This window comes from Nyctibius grandis, chromosome 13 (genome assembly GCF_013368605.1).
Source record: "Nyctibius grandis isolate bNycGra1 chromosome 13, bNycGra1.pri, whole genome shotgun sequence".
Taxonomy (NCBI): Eukaryota; Metazoa; Chordata; class Aves; order Nyctibiiformes; family Nyctibiidae; genus Nyctibius; species Nyctibius grandis.
Genome location: NC_090670.1, coordinates 15,499,514 through 15,510,756, shown reverse-complemented (window position 1 = coordinate 15,510,756; position 11,243 = coordinate 15,499,514). Strand labels below are relative to the sequence as shown.

Here is an 11,243-nt window from a genome sequence, read left to right as displayed (position 1 = left end):
CATGTAATATAGCCGTGTGGGGGGGGTGGCTACAGAAAAGTCACAGGAGTTAGACCCACTGCCTTTCACAGAAGCTGAAAGAAAACAATAAAAACATTGCTTTCATGGCTGCACTGAAAATCTGTTCTTGACCTTTCCTGCTCTTACCCAGCCTATACAAGAAGAAACGGATGAGTTCGGGGTGCTTGTCAAGAAGAGATGATGTTTAGAGCCTTGCCTTTAGGTACACAAGAAATCTGTGTTCCCAAGAAATCATAATTCGCAGGAAATAGTCATTTGCAAGAAATCATATTTTGCAAGAAAACATCATTCACAAGAACTCCCCGTTGGCTGGCCGATGACGGAGGCACGGACAGAGTTGGACGGAGGTGCCTGAAACGTGAAGGGGAACGTGTGACCGTCTCCCCTCCGCACGGTTCGGGGCACCTCTGTGCCGAGCTCAGCCGGGCGAGTCCGTGAACAGAGATGACGTAACGCCTACGTTTTGCCGTTGTAATTTGCATTTAACGCGCGACTGTCCGGTGCTACCCTGGGGCTTGGAGGCGGGGTGCCCTGAGCCCCCCCGCTGCACACCAGCATCCCCCGCGTCCCCGCTCAGGAGACGGGACCGCGTCTGGAGAACGGCCCAAAAGAAACCGCGGCAGGAGCGCAAATAGACGCGGCCCCTCTCGACCGGCCGTGCCCGAGCTCAGGCTCCGCGGGCGGAGCCGCGGCGCTGCGGGGGCCGGGCCCGCGGGGAGGCCGGGCCCCGGCGCCGCCATGCCGAAGGTGGTGTCTCGTTCCGTCGTTTGCTCCGACACCCGTGACCGCGAGGAGTACGACGATGGCGAGAAGCCGCTCCACGTCTACTACTGCCTGTGCGGGCAGATGGTGCTGGTGCTGGGTGAGCCGCGGGCGGGCGGCGGGGGCAGGCGGCGCTGAGGGCCCGGGAGGCGGCGGGGGGGGGGGGGGGGGGGGGCGGGGCCCGGCGCCGGCCCCGGCGCCAACCCTTCCCTGCCGTCCCCCTTCGCAGACTGCCAGCTGGAGAAGCTGCCGATGAGGCCGCGGGACCGCGCCCGGGTCATGGACGCCGCCAAGCACGCCCACAAGTTCTGCAACGCGGAGGAGGAGGAGTGCGTCTTCCTGCGCAGGTGGGACTGGGCCGGGCCCCGTCCTCTGTCCCCCCCCCCGCCACCGCCCCGTCCCTCTGAGAGCCCCCGGGAAGGGGCTGCCCTGGCCTGGCCTTGCCTCCTCACCCGGCCGGGCTCGGTCAGCCGGGCAGGCAGCAGGGCCTGCTGTGTGCTCCGTCCTCTCAAGCTCTTCCTCTCCCCCCCAGACCAGAAGGCATCGAGCGGCAGTTCAGGAAGAAGTGCGGCAAGTGAGTGACCGCGGCGGCTCCTCAGTGGCTTTTAGAACCTGTCAGGTAACCGTAGGGATCCAGAACCTGGGTTTCTTCACAGCTCTGTGTGTTTCTGTTTCCAGATGCGGACTGCTGCTCTTTTATCAACACCAACAGAAGAACGCTCCTGTGACGTTCATCGTTGATGGTGCTGTGGTCAAATTTGGCCAGGGTTTTGGGAAGACAAACATATATACTCAGAAACAAGAACCTCCCAAAAAGGTAATTGGCTTTAGAGAAGTAAAAAGGCTATCTCTGCTTTTCAAAAAGGTATGGTGGGTAAAGTCACTTAATGGCGGGGGCAGAGGGGAGAAAAAAAAAAGGAAAAGGACCTCTAAACAATAACTCGGGTTGGTGTCTTCTCCCTGTCTGCCTTAAGTTTTCCTTTGCAGAGGTCACTGCAGCTTGCAGCCCTAGCACTCAAGGAAAGCAAAATAAACTTGCAAATCTAGACTGTGCCTGATATTTAGTCTCAATTACCAGAAAGTTTCCGTTTGTAATTAGGTCAGATTGGTAGTCTGCACAGTAATTCTCAAAATCTGGCTCATCTATTATGTATCAGTGAGTTTGCTTCTGATAATGACAGCTCTAAGCCCAGAAATCACTGGGGATAATTCTCCTTTGCCACCCACTGAATTCAGGTAATCTTAATGACTTCTGTGAGAAGCCTTCAAAGCTTTAGAGGGGTAAGTGATCCCAAGTGGCACAGCTGTTGCCAAGGTTTAACAAAATACTCTGCTTCTCACCCAGGTGATGATGACCAAACGGACCAAAGACATGGGCAAGTTCAGTTCTGTCACAGTCTCCACAATTGATGAAGAGGAGGAGGAGATCGAAGCGGTGAGTTTTGTCTGCCCTTAGCAGCAGTCACATCTGAACTGGGCAGCTGTCTTGGACACTGATCAGTGCCCATGATCGTCTCACCATTTGGATGAGGTGGTGTTACTTTGGGGTTTGCTGTTGCAAAGTGACATCATATGTGTTTCAGAGGGAGATTGCAGACTCCTATGCACAGAATGCAAAAGTGATTGAGAAACAGCTGGAACGCAAAGGCATGAGCAAAAAAAGGCTACAGGAGTTGGTGAGTGTTTTCTTCGGTGTTGAATGCAGATCCCCGAGATCTGTTGGCTTTGTACACAAAAGCGGTCTTGCAGATCGGACTACAAGTATAGAGGGGTCCTGGTATAGTCATAGGTAACTTGTAGCTTCATGAGGATGACTTTTCCTTTACAGGTTTTATAGCGATGTTCTTCTGGTCCTCCTGAACTTAGAATCATATGCAATTACCTATAGAGCTAACTGAAGAGCAGCCAGCAGAGTTTTTGCAGGGACATTTTCCATGACCTGTTGGACAAGTAACCAAGGGAAGGGGAAACCAAGCCATGGCTTTGCCAGACAGAGCACCCCTAATGCTGTGCTCTCAAGCCTGCTTGGCAGAGCAGGTCTTTGCCATGAGGCGTCAGGGCAAGCTAAGGCCCTTGTGGAGGACTTGCCAGCTCAACCACTACCAGAAGGGTCACTTGAAGAATTAACGGCAAGAACATCACAGCTGATCTTACCTGCTGTGAGAGGAGAGTAGGAGATGGGAGCGGGGGGAAGTGTGCAGCTTCCACCTGAGGATAGAAAGTATGAAATTGTCGCCTGGGCATTTAGTCTTGGGCTTTTTGTGATTTTAAAGGTGGTCCTCATTTTGTACCTCAGGGGAGGAGGGAGTCAGCAAAGAACTTGAGCTGCTCTTGCTCCTGGTGTGAAAAGCTTGCGGGGTTCAGACAAGACCAAACCTCACTGGAGCACTGAAGGGAAACATATCCAGACATTATTTCATTCTGTCTTAATTTTCTTAATCAGGCTGAGTTGGAAGCCAAGAAAGCTAAGATGAAAGGAACCCTGATTGATAACCAGTTCAAATGAAACACTTGTGCATCTGCTGGGTATTCGGGGACAGGAGAAAGCTACCAGGAGCTATTGCAGATCTGACAACAAAGCAGAAGTAACAGACAACATTGAAGGGCAACGTGCTGCAGCCAGCTTGGAGGATGAGTACCTCTCTGTCATAAGTGATACGCTGGTACCAATTTTAATATCTCCAACAGCCCTGGAGACTTTGCTGAAACTGCAGTTCTCTACAGACCCAGTGGTATGAGCAAGCTGTTCCAGCCAGAATATTTACTTTTGGGAAAATCGTCGCTGAGTGCCTTCCTGAGTTCAGTGCACCTTTCGATACCTGTCTTTTTATTTTGGTAGTTTTCAAATGTGTAAGATTTCCATAAATGTATTAGAACAATAGGTCAACTGTACATCAAAGAAATCGTTACAAAAGTAAGCTCTGTGCCTGTTGTTCATTTTGTTATTTTAAATGTGTCCAAAACATGCAGCAGCCTGAGACACGGTGCCATTCCAACACAGTCTGGAACGACTCAGATGCAAGGCTTGGCGATCATGCTGCTGCTCACCCTGACCAGCAGACAGGCTGTCAGAGGTAGGCAGCGCAGGCTTGGCTGCAGCTCTAAGTCTCAGCTCCTATTGAACATCGGAAAGCTGCAGTTGTACAGAATTACACTGTCCCAACAGATACTGCCTGATACAAGACCATGAAATCCAACCCCGTTTTAAACTACTAAAAACGGAAACTGCCTGCGTGTTATACCACCAATGAGTACAAATATATGGCTGGAAGCTACTGATTGGTAGGATTGGTGATCATTTAAATGAAGTAGAATACAACTGCACATCTGAACTAACCCATTCTGCAAAACAGTGTTTGGAGTTGTAAAATGTGAGGGAAAAATTGTTTTGAATGCACTGACCACTCAGGACTTGGATAAAGACAACATTAAGAACTGGTGTGTAGAGGACCTTATTTGGGAAATAATATTTTCTGTCTCTTGCGTGATGTATTAACAGTGCTCTATAGCCCCTGTCTTTGTTGCTCTACTTGAGATTAAATACTGTGTTATGGATTTGAACGAAAATACTTTTCCTGGGGGGTTCTTACTCTGCCAAGTATCGTAAAATAATGTGAGCAATGAACAAGATGCTTCATCTCCCACAATTATTATGGAAGACTTCCTATAATCAATAACAATTTTCCATCTGGCTTCATAACCCTGACTGGGAAAACTCAGGTCTGCTTAGCTTAAGGATGTATCCTTCCTTTCTTTGGAAAAATAAGGTGTAAGGGAGGGAGGGAACTCTGCCCCAGAGCTGGCAGGCTGGGATGCAGCCATCAGTCATGTGCCAGTTTAATGCCAGGCTGGGTAAGCACGTGTTCAGGTTAACTCAAGCAGTGCTGATCTTGTTCATTGCTGATTATCTGCTAATCTGAAGCCTATTTCCAGAAGCCTACATCCAGAGGCTCTTCAGTTCAGCAGTTATGAGGTGGTGTGTAATACTTGGGAAGCTGGGAGGAATGAGCAGGTACAACTCCATTACACAAACCCTTTTCCAAGTGTGGTAGCAGAGTCCAGCTGGGCAAGGGCCTCAGGGTTGCTCTGGGAGTGACCCAAGCCCCCAGTAACCACAGGATGGGTTCTATAAAAATTAGGAAGTTTTTTTCCAAGCAGGAGTCAAAGACTTTGAAATTTAAAAATAGGTTTTGAGCCCTGTGAGGTCTGCTGGGATGCAAACTTAGTCTCCAGTTGTCATAAAGGATGATGAAGTACGGTCCTGCTTCAAGTGACACCCAGAACAAAAGCTGGCTCGGGGATAGGGTGATTTATAGTTAGGGGTAAGGTTGGGAGCGACAAAACACAGGGCTTCAGCTGGCGTGGGGCTGTGGAGGGGCTGCCAGGTGGGGCTGGGACCTTCTATGCAGTTTGGTGAGGCACAAAGACAATCTGGTGAGTGCAAAGCTCAGCACAAGTTGTCCAAAGTAGCAGTTACCAACTGCCATCAGCTTCCTCAGCCGCGCACCTTGAGCCTTGAGGCAGTGTTCAGTCAATGTTTTTCCATTCTTGTCATTAGAGATCTGCCTAGTTTGGCTCAGGACTTGCTCATGGACCCAGTCAGAAAGAGGAGTACGTAGTTTGTCATGCTAGCAGTCCCTGACGTACTTCAATGCACTCTAGTTATGCAGTCAATGGCTAAAACAACTCCAGCACAGAGAATCTGCTCCAATACATCATTAAGTATGTATTTCTTACCTTAACTAGAACTAGTTCAAGGCGAGGTTGTGAGCAACCTGGTCTAGTGGAAGGTGTCCCTGCCCGTGGCAGGGGGTTGGAACTAGATGATCTTTAAGGTCCCTTCCAACCCAAACCACTCCATGATTCTACGATCCTGCAGCTCCCCGGCACCACGGGCAGCCCAGCCTGGGGGGCTGGCACACACCCAGCCATTCCAAACATCCATCACCGCTCGCCACCTGCCCCAGCCGCTGACAAGTGTTTCATACGATCCCGTGAGCAGGCGGGCTGCGTCAACAGCTCCTAAGCCTGGATTTACAGTTGCCGGGCAAGGGGCCGAGATGAAAGCGGCGTTACAGGCGCTCGCCCACCCCTCCCGGCCAGCAAAGGGGCTGATATGCCGGGCCGGGCACAGCTTCTCGGGAGGAAATCATGGCGAACGGGATGTTCAGTACTCCCCACATGAGAATCATGTTTAAAAGGAAAACTCACCCCTGCCCCGCGTCCTTGGGGCAGCACGGCCTGACGGACAAAATGCTGTGTTGAAGGGTCCACACTCAGCTCGGTGCCTTGCCGCTGGCTGGCCCCAGTCCCTTTCCCGTGCCTCAGTTTCCCCGCAAGAACAAAGCCTTTAATCCCTCTGTAACGTGCTCCTGTGGCAGGCAAAAGCAGCATCTGAACCCCCCCCCTACAATCCCCCAGATAAAGCTACTCCCAGGGGATCTGCCAGGAGGGGTAGGTTAAATCCCCAGGTGCCCCAGGCCAGAGGGGGCTGCCGGCCTGTGCTCCCCAGCAGCAGAGCGCAGGGAGAAGCCATTGTGGGCTCTGCCCCATGTCTCCCATGCACCAGAGCTAAACAAAGCTGTGAAACACATGCTTGTTAGGTCCTGAGTCCCAAAGGCAGTAACCAGCGTGGGCAGCTGCAACCCATTTCGCTCCGTGTCAGCCCTGCACCCAAAGCCCGGTGCAAAATGCTGTAGGTCTAAGGATTTACAGGTCCCCAGCTCAGCTCCTTTGCAGGCCAGCACAACAGCCTGGCTCAGCACCTCCATCACCCCTCACCGTGTGGAGGAAGAAATGACGCGCTTACCTCCCCATGCTAACAGCCTGGCCACGCATCCCGTGTGCAGGAAAGGAGAGGGAAGGATGCCCCACGCTCAGCAACCAGCAGCATTTCGGAACAGTCCTTGAAATCCAGGAGGGCTTAGCAGCAGGACGCAGTAAGAGTCAAGAGCCCTTAACTAATTAGCTAGCATTTGTGCAGCAGGAGAAGGTTTCCCAGTAAGGCTGCCCCGTGGCACAGCCCCCTGCCAGGCTGCTGCCTGCTCCCCCCAGCACGCTGCCCACCGCTCATGGCATTGCTCCGCATCTCGCAGGGAAACTTTCAGCCCGTTTTCTTTCCACAGCAGCCAGCGGGGGATTTCACACCGCAGGAGCCCAGGGGCAGTTGAAAAGCACCAGCAAAGGCTCTTGGCTCAACAGCGTGGCGTGAGACCATCTCCCATCACGAATGCACACACCCATTCACAGGGACCCAAGCGTGCCAACACCGGCTGCGGTGGGACAGTGCTGTGCTCTCATGCCTGGCTACCTTGCTTAGATTTCAGCAATAAAAACAACTACCGCCCTTTGCAACACAAGGCTTGTTTATCTGCCTCGGACAGTGGTTGAGATCAGTTTCAGTGGTTGAGATCGATCATTTTGAGCAGGCCCGGGCAGACACGAAGGACCACAGGCGTGGGGGCAGTGAGGAAAGACTCGCTGATCTGAAGGGCAGAGGACCAGGAAAGCATCCACTCACCACCCCAGCTCCCAGGCAGAAACAAGGCAGCTTCACTGGGGTGGCTCACAGACCCACAGAGATGTGTGGGGTAAAGGCCAAGCCACACACATTGCCCAGTCTTGCAGTGTTTTCCCCAAATTGCCCTGACAGCATGAAGGAATTTCCCCCTTCCCCCAGAATTTGAGGCTAGGACAAACTTACCTTCCAGGGGTAAGGGATGATCCTGGGGATGCAGCTCCCTGCCTGGCAAGCACAGCCCCGGCACAGGAGCCGTCTGTCTCTGCTCAGCTACGTCTACACAGCACAGAACCTCACGCGAGGGCAAGGCTAGCCAGGGGCTCTACAGAAGAGCAGCAATTACCTGCATTTATGTTCTCTGGCTGGGTTTTAACATGTCCAAGTAGGCAGCTGAGCTTCTAAGCCAGAGTACACGATGCCAGCTCTGCTCCTCCGGACAGCAGCAAATACCCCTCAGACATTTCTGCAGCCTCTCACGCATTCAGCACCGTGGGGAGGGCTGCGCTTTGCAGACAGTTTAGGCACTAGGCACTTTCAAAACAAGGTTTCATCAGTTCTGGGGAGCAGACAGGCTAGGGGCACTGGTGGCACACAGCCAGTGCACCATCTCTGGTTACTGGGGTCTCAGGGCAGACCAGCTGGGTGGGTCCTTCAGAACTGCCAGTCCCCATTCCAGCCCACACCACTGACCTCCACTGGGGAGGAAACACTACACAGCTTCCTCAGCAGCCTGCACTGTGTTTACCTGCCAGAGGCTACAGGCAGTTAGCAGGTATCGAGGTGTGCAGGATGGAGGTGGTTCGTCTTCCTCCTTCTCTACAATCACTGCAGAGACCCCCACCCCTCTCATGCTGCAGCTGCTGCAAGAACAAACACGAGACGAGCAAAGCTGGTTTCAGATTTTTATTTCTTTGTACTCTTTAAGCAGGAGTGACTGAAATGGTGAGTCCCTAACTTGAGAAAGAGAGGGCAGGCAGTCACCCCTGTCCCATGCCAACCTGTATAAACATCAGTTCACAACAGGAAACAACTTATGTGTACTTCTTGATTTCGTCATACAGGACTAAGACGAAAGCACCACCCATTCCTCGGAGTACATTCGACCATGCACCTTTGAAAAACGCCTTGGAGCCCTCGTCCCGCGCAATCTTCCGCCAGCAGTCAATAGTGCCCGTGTACATTATGTCACCTGTGGGAGACAGACAGCGTTAGGAACTGGATGTCTGTAACCCCCGACATCCAGGTCAGAAATGGCCCAACGTATCTGCCAGCTTCATAACCTCAAGTACATCCCATTTCTTGACCGACTTTCTCCAGTATTAGCCCATCAGAGGACAAAATCACCCAGGAGATAGGCTGCTGCTGCTTTGTTACCCCTAGGAGACACTGGAAGGACCGGTTTGAGCAGAAGGTATCTACTGTTTGCTTTGACACCAACGCTTCCAGATCCAAAAGCTATTGCACAGTCAGCCAGGCCACGCCTGCTACCAGGGATGTCTCTTCTTGGCCCAGAGACACTAGTTTGCAACATCCTTGGGCAAGCTGTGCCGTTCCTACCTACTGACAGATATCTGAGTTGTGCATACCACCTTACAGGAATGCTGCAGGGACTGACCTGTCCATGCCCCCCACCTAACATCTGTTTCCGCAGCCCCTCTCACACCCCACTGTTTGCAAGAGGAGAGGATATCCACATGGCTTGGTGAAAGCCAAACCACTCTGTCTTCACCTCAGCTCCACCACCAACTGTTGATTCAGGGCCCAACACTTCCTACACAAGGAGGTAGAAACTTACTTCCTTTACGGCCAGACTGCATCATCATGCGACGACGAACGGTATCAAAAGGGTACGAGATCAAACCAGCGACAGCGGTGACGGTCTGAGCGATCATCCAGCTGACAACGATGTGGGTGTTCTTTGGGTCCGGAAGCATGCCTGCGGGAGAGAGGTTTTGATGAGCACGACAGGCGAGCCACCAGCACCTGCCGAAATGCACTGTTGGCCTGCCGCAGCCCAGCATCTCCCTTTTGGGGCCGTTTTGATCAACTTACCCTTCGCGGTGTCGTAGATGCCAAAGTAGGCGGCTCTGTAGATGATGATGCCCTGGACAGAGACATTGAAGCCCTGGTACAGGCCCCTGAGGCCATCCGACTGGAAGATTTTGATCAGGCAGTCACCGAGCCCTTTGAACTCCCGGTCAGCCCCGGCTTTACCCACGTCCGCTGCCAGGCGGGTTCGGGCAAAGTCAAGGGGGTAGACGAAGCACAGGGAGGTAGCGCCGGCGGCACCCCCCGATGCCAGGTTGCCGGCGAAGTACCGCCAGAACTGGGTTCGCTTGTCCACGCCGCCCAGGAAGATCTGCTTGTACTTATCCTTGAAGGCGAAGTTGAGGGCCTGGGTGGGGAAGTACCGGATCACATTGGCCAGGTTGCCGCGCCAGAAGGAGAGGACGCCCTGCTCCCGGGGGATGCGCACCACGCAGTCGATGATGCCCTTGTACTGCTTGTCGGCGGCGATCTGCTTGCTGGCGTGCTGTACCTGCGGGGACCGAGATGCCGCCGTCAGCGCCGCTCCCCCGCGACCCCCCGGCCCGCCGCCGCCGCCCCCCCTCTCCTTGCAGCGACCTTGGGGCTCCCCCGGCCCCGGCGCTCACCTGCAGCAGCAGCTTGACCCTCTCGATGGGGGCGACGGCGGTCTTGGAGATGGCGGCCGCCACCCCGCCGGCAAGGAAATCCTTGGCGAAGGACACGGCGGCATCGCTCATGGCGGGAGGCGGCGGGTGAAGCGAGGCCGGGCGAGGGGATGCCGCAGCCGCCGCGGCGCGCGGCTGAAATGGCCGCCTTATGTAGGGGCCGGGGCCGACAATGGGCGGGGGCGGACAATGGGCGGGGGCGTGCCGCGCCGCGGCGTCCCGCTCGCCTATTGGCTGCGGGAGGGAGGGGCGTGGCCAGCGGAGCGGGGCCGCCGCGGCGCCCACCGGGGGGCACAAGGCCGGTGTCCCCGGGCGGGGGCGGGTGTCACACCGGCATCCCCGGCGCGGGGGCACACTCGGGATCCGCGGGCTCACACGCAGCCAAGCACCCCCGTGGGGCACACACTGCCCCATCCCCGGGGCCCTGCCACCATCCGTGCCCGCGTCCCCCCCGGCCCCTCCGCGTCACCCGGGTGCCACATGAAGGCGACCCAGGGGGCGGGCGGCACGGCTGTGGTCTGGGCAGGGCGGGGGAGGCTCGTAGTCTGTTTCATCGTCGGACACAGAATCACAGAATGTCAGGGATTGGAAGGGACCTCGAAAGATCATCCAGTCCAATCCCCTGCCCGAGCAGGATTGCCTAGACCATATCACACAGGAACGCGTCCAGGCGGGTTTTGAATGTCTCCAGAGAAGGAGACTCCACAACCTCTCTGGGCAGCCTGTTCCAGTGTTCGGTCACCCTCACCGTAAAGAAGTTTTTCCTCAAATTTAAGTGGAACCTCCTGTGTTCCAGCTTGCACCCATTGCCCCTTGTCCTGTCAAGGGATGTCACTGAGAAGAGCCTGGCTCCATCCTCTTGACACTTGCCCTTTACATATTTATAAACATTAATGAGGTCACCCCTCAGTCTCCTCTTCTCTAAGCTAAAGAGACCCAGCTCCCTCAGCCTCTCCTCATAAGGGAGATGTTCCACTCCCTTAATCATCTTCGTGGCTCTGCGCTGGACTCTCTCTAGCAGTTCAGGATGAAGTCAGACTGCCCAATCCCACTGAACCTCAGCTGAGGCCCCAGCTCCGACCTCTCCTGTGACTGTCCCCCTGCACACGCGATGCCCTGGGAGCCACAGAGCTCCACGCACCGTATGGATTCCTTACGTCAGACACACTGCTGAGCTCAGCTGTGACGAGGTGCGCAGACAGACACACACCCCGCCACGAACCACCTACCACCTCCACTGCGTGGCC

The 11,243-nt window shown here is 54.5% G+C and overlaps 2 protein-coding genes across 2 annotated transcripts; one reads left to right on the top strand and one right to left on the bottom strand.

The window, feature by feature from the left end:
- The first annotated feature begins 539 nt into the window (after positions 1-539).
- STEEP1 (STING1 ER exit protein 1) lies at positions 540-4,350 on the top strand. Its single transcript, XM_068411957.1, has 7 exons — positions 540-883; positions 1,013-1,130; positions 1,316-1,357; positions 1,462-1,600; positions 2,129-2,218; positions 2,367-2,459; positions 3,227-4,350. Exons 1-7 carry the CDS (start codon positions 760-762, stop codon positions 3,287-3,289), a joined length of 669 nt encoding a protein of 222 aa, XP_068268058.1. The 5' UTR covers positions 540-759; the 3' UTR covers positions 3,290-4,350.
- Positions 4,351-8,192: 3,842 nt separating this feature from the next.
- SLC25A5 (solute carrier family 25 member 5) lies at positions 8,193-10,746 on the bottom strand. Its single transcript, XM_068411990.1, has 4 exons — positions 9,958-10,746; positions 9,356-9,842; positions 9,099-9,239; positions 8,193-8,492 (listed from the first exon to the last, which is right to left on the bottom strand). The coding sequence occupies exons 1-4, from the start codon at positions 10,408-10,410 to the stop codon at positions 8,335-8,337; spliced, it is 1,239 nt and encodes a 412-aa protein (XP_068268091.1). The 5' UTR covers positions 10,411-10,746; the 3' UTR covers positions 8,193-8,334.
- Positions 10,747-11,243: the final 497 nt, after the last annotated feature.